This window comes from Euprymna scolopes, chromosome 10, assembly GCF_053919585.1.
Source record: "Euprymna scolopes isolate OS-2025 chromosome 10, ASM5391958v1, whole genome shotgun sequence".
In the NCBI taxonomy this organism is placed as follows: domain Eukaryota; kingdom Metazoa; phylum Mollusca; class Cephalopoda; order Sepiida; family Sepiolidae; genus Euprymna; species Euprymna scolopes.
In genome coordinates, this window is record NC_136491.1 from 41579583 (window position 1) to 41596601 (window position 17019).

The window sequence follows — 17019 nt, forward strand, 5'->3', positions numbered from 1 at the left end:
AAATCGATTTTGAACTAATGTTTAAAATATTGACCTTTGGAATTGTGGCATATTAGATCTTAATAGAATTTTTATTTAAAATGGGGGTGGTTCATGACAAAAAAAATTGCTACATGGGATTTGAAGGCGACCATATTCTAATCTGCAGGGAAGCAGCCCCATGGTAATGTGTTCCATAGACAGGCAGCTATTGCAAAGAAGCTTTGTGGGACTTTAATAAAGTGTCTTAGTTTTTCACAAATATGATTTTCATCTTTTTTTTTACATATATGTATCTGCTTCATGCTTTGTTTCATAAACTCTAAATCTCTCGCTTCCCTTATTTTGTCCTTTAGTCCTCACATTCAATGAGCGATGTTTCTGACAAAGAGGGAAGAGTTGCTGTTTTCTAGATCAAAATCTATTCCATCTAACACTTAATTATTGACAAGTTTTTCATCTTGAAGTAGTAGTTATTTGTTTGTTTGTTTTTAGCTCCTTGCATCTAGTGGCTTGATGCTTTGTCTGGAGCGATTTCCATAAAAAAATGAAATAAAAAGTTTTAAGTTTACCAAAGCATCTTTTTCTTCCTCAAATTAAAACATTGTGAACATTCAGTTTAAAGAAGTTGTAGTCTATTAACAAAATGAATATTATTATTATTGGTTAAAATGCACTAGATGACGAACTAAAGACTTTTAAAAGGCTCTACTTTGAATGAATATCACATTTAAAATTGTAGCTGACATGCAGTTTTCATGATATTAAGACCTTTATTATCCAATGTATTCTATATTATTTTCTCTGGTGACCATGTTTTTTGCGTGCATAAAAAACAACATCGCCACTAGTGAAAACAATATAGAATACATTGGATTATAAAGGTCTTAGTTGTTCCTCTAGCACACATTGACATTATTTATTAAGTAGTTTTCATGATATTAAGACCTTTATTATCCAATGTATTTCCTATTGTTTTCACTAGTGGCCATGTTGGTTTTATGCGCATGCAAAAAAAACAATATGTTGAATCATAAAGGTCTTAGTTGTTTCTCTAGCGCATATCGACCATATTTTTATATTATTTGGATCATTCGAACTATTGTTCTCATCAACGTTTCAGCCGATGTAAACTCCAATAGATGCATCTTGTCAAACTCACAAATCAGTAAGATTTTAACATAGAACCCTTCATTTAATTTATGGGAAATACAATTACAAATTACTCAGGACTTTTACCGAGTTATGAGTGACGGAACGATAGAAAGTTCCATTTTAAATTCTATACAGATTTCAGACTTTGACAAGACATACCTGAAGAAAGTCAGAGGTTGCATTGGCGGAAAAAGTGTGAGAATAACATCCAAGATGAGAAAAATAGTCTGAATAAAGCAAAGAATTTATGAATCCTTATCTAAAAAATTATAAAACATAAAACTAATTTTGGTAAACCAGAAAAAAATGCTTGATACAAAGTCAGATTTAGTTTCTGATATTAGCATTCATCCATTTCAATGTTTCAAAAAACTTTTACTTTTGAAAAATTTTCTCATATTATCTGAAAAAAACAAAAATCAGATCACCTATTTGAATAATTATTTACTAGCAGAACCTATGGAAATTCGATGGTTGTTGAAAATTTAAAAAAAAAAAAAAAAAAAAAAAATTAGTAAAAAACATCACATAATCAGACAATTACAATGAGGTTGGACCATGTACCATTAAAGACTTAACTAAATCACAAAGCACTGGATTTTCAGGTCCTAGTATCTCTATTGACAATTGCATCAATTTGATGAACTGTTCCGATCTTATCCTGATCTCACAACATTATGATCATATGGCAGTATGGTAGCCTTCTTTTTTGAAATTCAATAACATAAACATTTGCGAATAGAATTCCCAGTACATTGGCTGACAATAGTATTAAGAATTGGCAGGTGCCTGTACTTAATGACTTAATGAGGTCAACTTTGACTGCGGGGCAGTATTTTATTTACTGCGGGGCAGCATTTTTTAGTTTTTTTTTCTTGTTTCCCCAAGATGTTGGGGGGGGGGGGAAACCAGCTCCCTATAAAAAGGGGATTGTCCAACTTGAATAGCAATTGTCTGATATAAGGAAAAACGAAGCTGATTGCTTTTGGACGTTCCCGGCGATCGCACCAGAAATGATGTCTTAAGCTTCGTTTCGCTTTTATTATTATATGAAAAAGCCCAATCTACACGCGGCGATCGAAAAATGTTGAATATTTAGCTTTTCAAACTCAGGCAAATTAAATAGACAGGCAACCCCCATTGTTAACTCGTAGATATTATCATTTAGATGTGATATAAAAAGTTTTAAGAAGTGAGCCGACCGATTGCTTCTTGGAAAAAAGCCTTTCTCAGACATACACAAAAAGCGAACATACACACATTTTTGCTTTTATATATATAGACTAGCGGGAGTACCCAGCATTGCCCGGGTGTTTGGGGGGGGGGGGTTAGATTAAAACAACCCTGTTAAAAAAAAAACATTGGCCGGTTGTTTGGAGGTGTAAAAGAAAAAAAATAGTTTTAGTAAAAAGGTAGGCTTGAGCCCCGAACGTTTGATGCGGAGGTGGAAAGGAAATGGAAAAAAAACCCTGCGAATTAACCATCTCGACCACGGGAACGGATGAATTGATAAGTGTGTTAAGTTGACGTTTATAAACCGAAATTAGCAGGTGTGACAACGTCAAGTTGCGGAAGCCAGTTTCTGTTTTCCCCGCTACGCGGCGATCAAACAATAAATAAAAACACAAAAAAAACTAACGTAAGGCAAACGAACGATGAAAACAGAAAAACGAACACATGAAAAATGGCTTAAATAAGCCTGTTTCGATATTAAAATTTTAAAAAATCGGTGGGTACCCGGGTGTTTTTGGGTGTCGCTAAAAATAAGCGAAGTAAAAAAAAAAAAAAAAAAAAAAAGGCAGAAAAACGAGCGTTACATGAAAAATGGCTTAAATAACACTGGTTCAATATTTAAATTTAAAAAAGCGAAAAAAAAAAAAAAAATCTCACACCACGATTCGAACCCAAAATATTTAGATAATGAACCAAAGCCTTAACCAACTGAGCTAATGCGACGTACATGAAATTTGTTCGTTTTTTCAACTATTTAAAGTAAATCAGGTCACGACGTCATCTGACGCATGCGTAGAATCGATCATTGTCACGAAAGGACCGTTTTTGTTTACACCCCCCCCCCCCCGTCGAAAATTGTCGATTTCGGGGTGAAAAAGTTAACGTTTTTGGCCAATTTTTCGATATTTTTCGAGCAAAGGATGGAGCTTCGATGTGATACCGAGTTTGTGAATTTTCGTTTTTTTGGGGTTTAATTAAAATTTAACTTAAATGTTTCTCATACATTTTAAATGACCATTATTGAGAATTCTAAGAAAATAAAAAAAAATATCTAGATAGGAATATGTGCTAAAGTATTTTTTTTTTTTTCTGTTTTTCATTTTCAGAAAGAGGACAGACTCAAAGAACTTAATGAAAAGCTGAAAAGGGCTCAGCAGCAAATGTTGGCCATGAAAAAAGATGACAACAACATTGCCCTGCAGATGGGAGATGGCACGCTGGGTAATTTCAGCAACAAACAATTCTCAGCTACTACATGCAACAATAGCAACCAGATATCCCAAGCTCCAACAACAATCCTTAAAACCCCATCGTCTCCGCCGAAACCAGATATTCCTCTTGGAACAATCCAAAATGGACAAAAAACTGGCCAAATAATTGTAGATTTGAATTCAGATTCTGGACTTGCCAGCGGACCCAAAAGTTGTCTCACGTCAACCTCAGATTTGGATCCATTCTGTTGACACAATTTCTTTGGGTCCCAGTTTCTAAAATAATAGAAAAACTGCAAAATAGAATCTGGAATTCAAAATGGTAGACATCGTTTTAAATCAGTCTACAATTGAATCAAGCAAATATGTCATACATCTTACAAAAATATTGACTAAAATATTAGTATTCTCCATACAGAATCTTTCACAAACAACCATTTACGAAAATCAAAACGTGGGTTTATTCAAATAGTTCTGAAGAAAATATTTTTGAAAAGGCGAGACTTTAAAATTTCATAAGGAAAAGAAAAAGATTATGAAACATTTAGTTAAACTCCTAAAAAGTAAATGTTGAACAAGGGAGGTAACTGCGAATAAAATTCATAATGAAAATGATTGCCTAGGTTAAATTTTTTAATTATTATTTCTAATTCTTCTTTGAAGTTTTATCATTTAAGAACTAAATATATTTAGATTAAAAATCTACGAAAAGAAAATGCCCACGTGTTTACTAAACTAATTCTCAAAATTATTTTTAAAACGAATCAAAGTTTTTTTTTTTAGACTGAATTCTATTGCAAGACGGATTTCATTAATCTGGTTAGCCTTGATAAGTAGTTACACATTAGTATATATAGGCTGTTACTTGACAGCAAATTTTCATTTTTTCTTAAAATAGTTAAACTTTTAAGAGTAGATATCAAGCCAGTAACTGTTTCCTAATATAATTTATTATTATTAAATGACATGTGTTTACTTTTAGTTAGTTTAAATAATTTTTGGTTCTTGTCCAGAATTGCCCTTGTAATAATACGCAAAAATAAACAAAATTCTGTATGAAGTACATACCAGTGGTGCAACAAAAATATCATATTCCAAAAATCATATAAATAATTTAAAATCTAGTATGAATTATTGAGTTATCTCCCTTGACTTTTTTTTTTTTCAAAATAGTGAGCAAGGCAGTCACTTCTTGGATACTCATAGAATTTAATTTTCATATGTACAAATAAAGCTGCTGGATCGATTTATGTGATTTTTGGAATATGATATTTTTGTTTCATCACAGGTATGTATATCATACAGATTTTTCTTTATTTTGTTTTTTGTAATATGAGGGAATTCTGGACATGAACTTTTTTTTTTTTTTTTTTTAAACCTTCATCTAAATCTTAATTTTCCCCTATTTTTTTTTTTTAATGAATAAAATGTAAGCAATAGTACGAGTCTTATACATTCCAAACTTTTCTTTGACAATTTAAGCTTTAGATAAAAGGCCACAACAGTTAACAGTCAAGAAAAAAAATGGTAAATAACTCAGCAAATCCGGAACAATTAAATTATCTACCAACCCAAATTGAAAAACTATTTTTGATTTGAGAATTTGATTTTGATGAACAATGTTTTACCTATGGTCTTACCAGATCAGGTTGTGTGAAGATATTGGCTGCTTCCTGATCTAAAATGATTTTCTTTTCTTCTGCAAAACTTAATTATGTTCTGCAAAAACAAAAATAATTTCCTCTACAAAACAACTAAACCAAACATCATGAATAAATATTTGAAGATATAAAGAACTTAAAGCATAAAAACTAATTTCCCAAATTACTGGATTCGGCATTAAATAACCTCAAAGGGTTGATATCCTGTAAGACAAAACAACCAAACAAAATAAATAACGAACCACGTTTTCAAGGTGATCGTTTAGCTTCAGTTAATTTTATGCTAAAAAGATAGTAAAAAAGAAAAAAATATTTACCCTATCACAAACCCTAAGTCTGAGTGGCGGGACTCTCTACAAAACAAAACCTTTGGTAAGATGACACATAATCGCCTAAGTTTAATGAAAGTAAGCTACATTTTGGTGACTATTGTTGATAAAACACCTTTCTTCAAAATAAAATTTTAAATTAAAAAAAAAAATCTTACAGCTTCCACACTTTAAAAATTATACTCATCGGTTGAGAATTTAATTATAATGCATTTGCTATAAATTATTTGTTGTTTAGTTCCAACTGTTAAATATTTTGGACTTAACCCTAAGCAGTATTATGAATTAGTTGGAGATTTTATTTTAAACATTGAAACTAGAATTTTAGTAAATAAGTAATTTATAAAAATCTAAGTCTTGAACGTTAAGAGAAATTCAAAAAACAAACCAGACATTCTAATAAATAAAAATTATTTTTTTGTTTTTTGTTTCTTCAAATTCTGATTTTTAATGTTACAAACACTTACATATATCAAGTACAAAAGGTAAAATATTTTCTGTAAAAGATTGAAAAAAAAATTAAAGACAAAAAAAAAAAACTCATGAGACACACACACACACATATTCATTGAAATAAAAAAAAGATACTATTGATTCTGGGCTTCATGGCACCACATATACTGACAAGGATATTTATAAGAATGTTTTGCCATAATACACCAGATATACCCAAATGGAAGTCGGGTGCTTTGTTTTGTTTTTATAAGTTGTAAAATATAATTTTAAATGTTTTTTTGAAAAAAAAAAAAAAAACTGTCCATCTCCTAAAGAATAAAGTAGAAATAACGAAGGTGCTTGGCTCAAATGCAAGCAAATAATGAAGCTGCTCCACAAGCAATTTACACTTGCAGAAAGACATACCCCTACCCCCTACATTCCATGACCTCCTCAGTCAGTCATACCATTTGTGTACATGTAAAATTGACCATACTATTGTTGTTATTTGTTAATTCAAGAATATATACATACATGGATATATATGTATGCATGTATGTTTAAGTAAAGACTGTCCAAACCACCACTGGCCAATCTGATATCACTAAAGAGAAAAAAAAAATACTTATCATTGGTTATTGTTGCTTATTGTAATTGTTATGACATGATTGATGACAACCCTTTATTAGAAAGCAATTTCTTTTGTTACTAATATTTTTTTATTTATTTATTTTTAAGCAGTTATAGAAAGATGTCCTTGTATGCAAAAAGAAATACTGCTTGAATCATCTGCACTAACGTTTTTATCTTGGATGTTATTCTCACAAGGTCTTTAATATTTCTTTGTATCTGGTGAGTTGTGTGATGGCAACATTGGCTATATGCACAATGAAACCTCTTTAAGACATTTATGAAAAAGAATGAAAATATAGAAATAGAAAATAAAAACCATGATTGTAGACTAATTTGGGGGTTACTCGAATGAAATTCAACAGTATATTTTTATTCTAAAAAAAAAATTATTTTTTTATCTACAGACACTTACGCAATAATAAGTGTAGGAAGTGATAATTACTGCTGGTCAAAGGATTTGAACCCAGTCACAAAATCATTATTGACTCTGCAGCCTGGTATTCAATCTCTCAGCCATCAATCACAATCATTATCATGGGAAAGGAAAGACAGTTAAGTCATTATAATGTTGAAGCAAGCATACAAATAAAGAAACTTAGTATATATATATATATATATATATATATATATATATATATATATATATACTATGTAAATATTTTCAAATTTACTTTGACAGTGCTCGATACATAAATAGAGCTAGATAGTAATATATATATATATATATATATATATATATATATACTAGCAAAAGTACCAGTCGTTGACTGGGTTCAAAAACAGCCTACAGAAAATGGACTATGATAGGTTATGAAAAGGAAGGGTTGTAAAGAGATAGCTTCGAATTCGGGGGTATCAAAACCAAAGCAAAATATGATGAAAGTAAAAATAAAATAGATAAACCCCATAATTTATTATACCATACCTGTTCACACTGAAACACTTATCACAATATTCTGTGGATCTATATTAAAAAACCTTGTTAAACTTTGTGACATATTTCCACTCTATGGAGGTCAGGCATGAACGAACACCCAATAATTTTGTTCTACCATATTTCTTCAACCTGAAACATAATTATCAAAGTATACTTACGCAGATAGATATGAAAAGTCTTTATTAAAGTTTGTGCCTATTTCCATTCTATGGAGGCCAGGCGCAAACGCAGACCCCACAATTTTATTATACCATCCCTATTTAAGTTAAAACATACTTATCAAAGTATTATTATGTACATCTATATCAAAAACACTTGTAAACGTTTTTTTTTATTTATTTTTTTTATTTCCATACTTTGTGGACCAGGCGCGAACGCAGACCCTACAATTTTAATGAACCACCGTTCTGCAGGATCAAACATACCCATACCCATTCCTGTGTCTCGATACATCTTCTATCATTATATGTAATCAGTTTTTTAAAATAGTCAACCATATAGGACCCTATTCATGACCAGACACACACACATTCAGCTTTACGTATATATATATAGTGTAATGCAATAGCTTTCAAAATTCCAAAATCAAGTTTCATAATAGTTTATAACATTTCAAAAAGAAAATTATTACAATAGTGTTTCGTTTGTAACTAAAGTCAACAAAATTATGTCTTTATCGCATTTTTAGTAGCTTACTCATCAGATAAATTCCTTAAAAAATAGAGAGAAAAATTATTTTAAACAATTTACATGGGTCAAATAATATAATTATATATATATATAATTATATATATATATATATCTTATTAATATTTTACTTTTACCAAAAATGCTTTATATATTAAAAAAGAAAATGAAAGTCAATATTAATCGACTCAATTAATCAAGCTTCATGATTATCGATTTTCATAATTGAGCATGCATATAATATTTTTTGCAAAAATCAAGGTAACAACAAATGAAATAAGATCATATGGTGTATTTCTTACAATTGTTTCGTAATCATTTACACAAATTTAAACATTAAATTATTTAAAAATATTCCAAAAATAGCTACTCTTCAGACACCAAAATACATTTGTCATATATGTACGAATATATTCATAATTCATAATATTTGAAGGGAACAAGCAGTTCGGACTTATCTCGTTCACCTTTATTTTATTTTATTTCTTTCTTTTTTTTTTTCGATTCCCTTCGAATTAAGTAAGTATTCCACTTTCGTATTTATTATTTTTAGATAATATTTCTACAATTTTCTATTTTTAATATTCATTTAATCTTTTAAGGTTTTTTCTATTTTTATAATTATTTTTTCCTCTCTGATTTATTTATTTATTTATTTATTTACTGCCCAATTCCTAAACTACACCTTTCAAATGTTAGTCTCTATTTATATGTCCAGGTATTCAATTCTCAATTTGCCTTAGTTTTGTATAATTTTTTATTTACATGTTATGATATGTTTGTTTTTCTTTTTACCTATTTTTTTTTTAAGAAAAACTATAAATTAAAAGGTTTATTTAAATAATTGTAGTTAATATTTATCTTCATTTCACACTGGTTATGTAATTAATTTAAAGGTTAACTATCATTTTCAACCTTATCTTAATATAAACGTGATATCATTGTTTTTTTAATTTTTACTATTCCTGTATCATTCAGTATATCGAGACAGAGTAAGGGACTTAACCTGGTTTTGCTCACATTTATTGATTTATAATTTTATCAAAATTTCTTTATATTTTTAATTTACTATTTTGATTTTTGTCTTTATTAATCTCCTATGCTTAGTTTTAAACTTGTAGTTCTCACATTATTCTCTTTATGGCAATCTAGGTTAAATTTCTCACTTAGTTCATTTCAAACTTATATTCTGATTTAGTCTATTTTAATCCATCACAATCTGTTCATCTCAATATTTTTCAATTACTTAATATTTGATTTCTTTTTTTTGTGTGTGTGCTATTGAAATGTGTTAGTTTATTACCAATAACAATTATTAAATTTAAATTTAATTCTATTTCCCTTATTTAGGTTATATTGTAAAGGACAAAGTCACCTTTTCTTGTAGTTGGTGAAACCATCCTTTATTGTTTAGTAGAGGAATGAAAAGGCTATAGTCACTTGCTCCTCTAGACAAAAAATGAAGACACAAAATTTGCCGGTATTATAATTGCAACTAAAGTAAATTATTTACAGTAAAAGATACACGTATTGTTGCAATATTTTGGAACACTAATGGGGTATGATCCCACACAGTCGGACGATTCTATTTATAAACGATGCTGCTAAGAACTGACAAATCAAATTAATTCACGTTCTGCTACAAACCAATCAGAAACCAGAATTGCTTCATAAATATTAAACCTTTTCTGGAGCAATTTCACATGTTCTTTCCCGGGTTTCGACACGGTAAGAATATTTTGTTCTGTGGAACTGTCTACTACAAACAAGTCACCTCCCAGGACTTGTGTGTAACAGCGAACCATCTGAAACTGTTCTAAAAGTAAAAATGGCTTACACTTCTAGACGTATTAAGTTGTACAGTTCATAGCGAAGATGATAAGTAAACATCACTTGCATGTTGCTCTCAAAAGTGTTTGATGAGAGTTCAAATAGCGGTTTGGCGGGTGCCAAAACTGGAGAGTGTTTTTGTCACATCTGTATGCTGTGAAGCCCAGAGAAAAAGAGAGAAAGATGGCACAAACCAGATGTGGAAGTAGGTTGTATCGCCCCTTTGTGGCCAGGAATGATATTATCAGAGTTAAAGGGCGGTAATCGTAGTTACCTTAGATTTATCAGTTTGTGTGCATGTGTTCGCTCGCGTGAGGAACTCATTTCCCATAATATTTAGTTTATTTTCTATATGTTAACGATCTACTATTTTATTTATTACACCATCCTAAATTCCTTGTATTAAATTTAAAATTTTCTTACAGTGCTTACATTTCACTCACAACATATTCCTTCATATTTTATATACATGTTATTTTAATCAGGTCTTAGGCATGTTGATAGGAATTTATTTTGATGTAGACAGCTTTGTATAACATCTCACTTTTTGTTTAAAATTTTTTTGTTTGAATTCACTCTGTGGTATGACTCAAGTAAGCATAGATTATATCTTTTTGATTTACTAGATTTGTATTTTCGAGCTTTATCTACTATTGACCATTTTAATTGAAATTCTATTTAATTCTTATGTAATTCCCTAGCCCAATCCCCTAATGCAGTCATGTTTCTCTCTCTCTCTCTCATATATATATATATATATATATATATATATATATATATATATATATATATATATATTGTGTAAACAAATCGAGCTTAGGTATTTTCGGACAATGTCAAAACATTGTTAATTCACTACTCGCACAGCAGCAGCCATTTAGCATAATGGTTAGGAGCCTTGACTGTCGTACGGGTGGTCGGGTTTCGATCCTGGCTTGAGGTAGTTGCCTGTCTAGCCGCACTGATGAGCTGTGAGACAACAAAACAGTACTGTATGTGGATGACTGTATATATTATATATGTACTATGAAGCTCTATTTACTAGCAGGCCATCCGATGTTGCCCAGTCGTAACATACATTTAAACATATTTTAATTCAGGAAGATGTCACATTTATTTTTTTAGAGCAAATTCTCTATTGATTATTATATTGTACCTAGTATATACAGTAATGATTTCAAAAATAAAAATAATTGCTTTAGTTCCATCAGCTGGAATCGAAACCAAAACGTTCCAGCCTGTGTTGTTACAATCTGAGCTATCACCAGAAGGATAAAAAAAAAAGGCTAAAAATAAAGTGACTTCAAGCTAAACAAAATGTATATATATGCATGCTCAGAAGTTAATCGATTTCTTTTGGCCAAAGTCGACTTTTTGTTTTCAATTTTGACCCTTTAGCTGTTATGTGCAACAGGTCCAAATTCCAATTCTGTAGCCCAAATATTCAGAGAGGAGTTTGGTTGAGTTTTCGCACACACACTAACAAGCTCACTTTTATATATATATATATATATATATATATATATATATATAAAATATTTCTGTGTGCTAAAACGTTTTCATCTTAAATTCTACACAATTATACAGAATGTAGAAACTATGCATAAACAGAATTCAGCATATCATCTAATAAGAAATCATAAAAATGAATAAGCAATCAATTCACGCTCGTTTTTCAAAGGAATATGCAAATTATTTAACCTTTAATGTAGTTGCTCCATGACTGAGTATATTAAGAAGTTTATTTTGATAATTTTTAAATAGAAAAATAGGCTTTTAATATCAATGTCAGAGCAAAAAAAAATTCTACTATATATATTTTTTTTTTTTCTGTGGAAATATTCTTTGTTCACTTATATTTCCTTTTTATACATACCAATCCTTATTGAAGAAGCTCGATGTAATTACAGAGCATATAATGAATAAATGACAAAAGATTCAAAATGGCGCAATGAAAAAAAAATATAAGGTATTTGCAACTTCTCTTCCAATTCTCGGATTGTTTAATCATGTCCAAACGCATTTTATTTTATTTTTGTTGATTGATTCTTGCTATTTCTTCTGATGAGTTAAGGGCAAAATAGATTCACTGATTGATATAATAATTAAGTGACTGATTTGGTTGGTTGGTTGCTTTTGTTTTACAGCATATCAACCCTTTTAAGGTTATTTAATGCCGAATCCGGTGATTTTGAAGAAAAAATTTTTAATAGAATATATTTGTTTTTTGCAAGTCAGTTTCTATTTAACCCATAGTTGGGACCCTAACAGGTACTACCACTCCGGTTCAGAGTGGACCTGGGAGCAATGGCAATTAAAGGGTGGCTCCACACTCCCCAGAGCCCGCAAGCTGGGGTCTCACCATCGGATATAGTTTAAGGTCATATCCAGGACCCCCATTGAGGGACTTTTACACTCTGCAGGCGGGGGGGGGCAGTCAGCATATTCTAATACCCCACTGACAGGGCCGTGATTGATTTGGTGCTACGAATTGTAAGTGTCAACTGAATTAAAAGAATAAATTGTAAGATGGTCAACATCATGAAATTTGGAATATAGACTTTTGTCATTTATATATATATATATATATATATATATATATATCTAAGTAGTAACAATGCAAATCTAAATCAATAATAAACTCCAAAAATCCGTACTAGACACCTGGTACAACAGATAAAGTGCTGAGTAATATTCGGTTCTAAGTCTGCTGGAGATTCTTCACTACAGGTTTACCCAAACATAGCTGACACAATGAGAACCCTATGCATTTAATAAAAGATTCAAGCCAAAATTCCATATGGATTCCCGTGTTCAACAAGACGTACCTGAAGAAGTTCAGAGATTACATCGGCTGAAGTGTTTTGAAAATAACATCCAAGATGAAAATAGTAGTTTAAATAATGCAAATTATCGATCCTCATCTCCAAAATTTAAAAACAGAAATTTTGTTGTGACATGGTCTTAAAAGTGTTGATGATGTCGAAGGTACTTTTTTTATTACTAAGAAAAAGTGGCAAAATACTCTTGATCACAATATCACATAAAAGGAAACAATTCCCCTAATCACCGATTAAAATTTAATCACATGATTATTGAAAAAATTATATTGCTTAAAATTATTTTTAAAAAAAGTTCTATTTATATTGTCTAAAATTATAAAAAGTTCTATTATACTGTTTAAATTGTAAAAAAAAGTTCTGTATAAAATCTTTATTAATATTTTTAATTTGCAATGTAATGCTATAAATTCGAATTATTCAATGTATTTTACTAAGAAAATTTGGGACGATGAAAAAATATACAACCGATTGTAGTTCAATTTATTTTGATTTTATTACGAGGTAAAGAAAAAAATGAGAAAAGTTGAAGACAGAAACTTTTGGAATGCATATGATGGAATTTTTGTGGTGAAGACCCTTCTCTCCCAGTCTAATAACAAACATTTGTGAACAATATTTGTTTTAAAAAAATAAAAAAAATTCTGTTTATATTGTTTAAAATTACAAAAGGTTCTATTCATATTGTTTAAAATCAAAAAGTTCTGTATATATTGTTTAAAATAAATGAAAAGTGTTCATTATTTTTTAAAAGTTACGTTTATATTGTTTATTTTTTAAAAGAAGTTCTGCTTATTTAAAACTATTAACTTCTGAAATACCGACATTATTGTTTACATATTAACATAACGGTGATTATGGGAATTTAGTTCATTTTATACAGTATAGGGATCGAGAGTATTTTGCCACTCAATCTCCAATCTTGCTAAAAAAAGTAAACTGACCTTTTACAAAATAAATAAGAAAATAAAACCTCCAAAATTTAACTAAGATTTATTTGTCAAGTTTGAAACCAAACAATAAGATTATATATTTTACTAACTTGAATTATTATCATTAATTAAATTATGAATAATTGTTTAACTAAAAGATAAAACCAAAATCTTATTTGCAGTCATATATATTTTTTGGTTCTTATTTAGAATTCGACTGCAAAAAAAAAAAATACAGACAAATCTTTATGATGTACATACCCATCACAGAAAAAAAAGATGTCATATTCCAAAAAATTATGTAAATTGACCAAATACTTTTACACTTTAACTAAGAAAATCAAATTTTATGACCAGCGAAACAATAGAGCCGTCAGCCACCATGTTTCTATTTAATTCAAGGGAGGACAACTCATCTACCGAGATTTATGGGCCATGCTATGGTTACCAAAAATTGTTAATCATTAAAACTTGTAAAATTTGATTTTCTTAATTAAAAAAAAGATACTTGATCAATTTACATAATTTTTGGAATATGACAGCTTTGTTCTGTGATGAGTAGGTACATCATACAATTTTTTTTCTGTATTTTTTATTTTAATTAAGTGTAATTCTAAATAAGCCACCTATTTTTTAAATAATTGTTAAAAAATAACACGAAAATTTTTCATTATCAATTTAGCGACACGAATATAAATTGTTTGTTAAAAGTATATCAAGCTAACAAATTTAAACGTATAGGATAATAAATTTTAAAGCTAGTATTTTAGTAAAGTTAAAAGTTTCAGATTTTTTTTTTTAAATATTTACTGATAATACAGTATATTTTACTGATGACTGCTAATGAACTGCTTTCAATAAATATACTACAATATAAGAAATGCTAGTAAAATTGGTAATGTCGCTAAATTGGGTTTGCGGGTAATGTGAGAAAAATAAGGCATTCAAAATGTTTCTGATCTTAAACATTATTACATGATGAGTCATTTCGAGTAAAAATTAATTTATTTTACCCATCGAAACTCTAGAAATGCACGATTAAAATGTGTAAACATTGAATGAGTAAAAACATCAACGTGGCTGCCACTTGCAATTTCGTAGACCAAATAGCAGCCTTGACCTTGTGAACAAAAACCAAGATCAAGGGAAACGGAACGAATTGACAAGACTTTTGTGAATCTGTTTAGTTTGTATGTTTATGGATTTATGTAGAGAGCGCGAGTGGCACAAATAATTTTGGCGAAGTCCTTTGCTGCATCATGTGCATTTATTCGCCATAAATTACTTTTCATTGTAAATTAAAACTAAATTTTACTTAAAAATAAAAGTTTAAATCATTTGTCATTCTAAAGTATAGAAAAAAAATTTACTTTAAAATAAAAATTGTTTCAAATTTCTTTAACTTATTTTTCCTGTTTTATTTTGTTTCGGTTTTTTTCTTGCATTTATTTTTACATAAGTAAAAATAAAAGTTCGTTCCGTTTCACTCGATCTTGATCGCAAGGTCAAGACTGCTACTTGATCTACGAAATTGCTAGTGACAGCCATGTTGATGTTTTTACTCATTCAATATTTTACACATTTTAATCGTGCATTTCTAGAGATTCGATGGGTAAAAATAAATAAACTTTCCCTACGAAATGACTCCTCGTGTAATTAAGTTTAAGATAAGAAACATTTTGAATATTTTATTCTAATCGTATCACCCACAAACACTATTTAGCGACATTACCGTAAAAATAGTGAATTCAAAGAAGCGGAACTGTTCAATGTATTTAGATTTTTTTCCAGAAACCTGACAGGCTCAAACCTGCATTTGTTTTATACTGAAATTTTGATGCTTGCTAAAATAGTCGACAGATCGATTTTTTTTTTAGATATGTGGGTTTAAGTAAAAATAACAGTACTTGCTTGTCATGTCGAAAGTAGTATTATATCCAAAAATTACGAAAATTCATCGAGTATAACAACTGCTAGTGTTTTTAGTCCAAAAAAAAAAAAAAAAAAAAAAAAAAAAAAAAAAAGAACTCTATTGCTATTGACTAAAACAAAACATCGCCATTACAGTTGCGAAAAAGGAGATAAGTATGTTCCCTATATTCGCAATCTTCAAGGTGCTCACGTCTAGGGAAAAAGTCATTTCCTCCAATTTTCCGTAAAAATTACTTTTATCCATAAATAATTTTCTACTCAATGAATTTTTGTAATTTTGAAATATTACTATTTTCAAGATGGCAAGTATGTGCTGTTGGTTTTGCCTGAAACAACATATTTTAAAAATCGATCTGTCGACTAATCTTAACAAGCACCGAAATTTTTAATAAAAAGATATTATATATTTGAGTAACTTGGATCATTATCATTAATCATAAATTGTTTAAATTAAAGACAAAGGTTAAAATTGTATTTTCAGCTTTTTTTTTTTTTTTTTTTTTTTTTTTTCAATAATTTCAGGTAAGTAAATTCCAAAAAGAAAGAAAAATTCACGTCATGACTTTTCAGGGTTTTTTTTAATATAATAAAAAGGTAATACTTCTTGGAATAAATATTCAACAACTACCTAATTTTTTTTTTATGTACGCATGTTTTGGAAATTATTTTTATTAACAAAATTGAGTAAAGTTTCCAAATTTTAGGAGTTTAGATAAGTTTTTTTTGGGGGGGGTTATACATGGAGGTCACCACTTATCAAGGCCCAGGAGCCACTTGGGGATAAGGGTTATTGCGCGTACAGTAATTAATGAGATAGTATCATAGTAATCGTTAGTATTGGAGATTTGATAAAGTGTCTTACTTAAGGGGGCGGTTCATCAGGAATTTGTTTATGTTGGACTTGAAGACATCCAAGTTGTAGTCAGGTGGGAAACAGGCAGACGGAAGAAAGTTCCACTGGCATGCACTTCTAAGAAAGAAGCTCTGTTCATGGAATCTACGTTTTGGTTCTGGCACAGTTAAAGAGTAGGGAAAATTTTTGACAGTGGTTTCAGCTAGATGGGGGTTTATCGTGAAAGATTGGCAATGGGGAGACCAGAGATTGGAGCTCAGTCGAGCACTTGCCATGGAAGTAACGATAAAACAAAGACAAGCTCGCAACGTCTCTTCTGTGGGAGAGAAAAAGGGCATTCCCCACTAAGCCATGAAGTCTATTTTGTACTTT

At 29.9% G+C, this 17019-nt stretch overlaps 2 protein-coding genes across 2 annotated transcripts in view; one reads left to right on the forward strand and one right to left on the reverse strand.

Moving 5' to 3' along the window:
* The window catches only part of LOC145285934 (gamma-aminobutyric acid type B receptor subunit 1-like), a 408900-nt gene extending 403186 nt beyond the window's left edge, over positions 1-5714 (forward strand). Inside the window, exon 17 of the mRNA XM_080134438.1 lies at positions 3474-5714. Coding sequence (XP_079990564.1) covers positions 3474-3830 — 357 coding nt within the window. The 3' untranslated portion in view covers positions 3831-5714. The remainder of the gene's footprint in view (positions 1-3473) is intronic.
* The window catches only part of LOC145285935 (E3 ubiquitin-protein ligase PPP1R11-like), a 162646-nt gene that overhangs the window by 41847 nt on the left and 103780 nt on the right, over positions 1-17019 (reverse strand). The gene's annotated exons all lie outside the window — the stretch shown is intronic.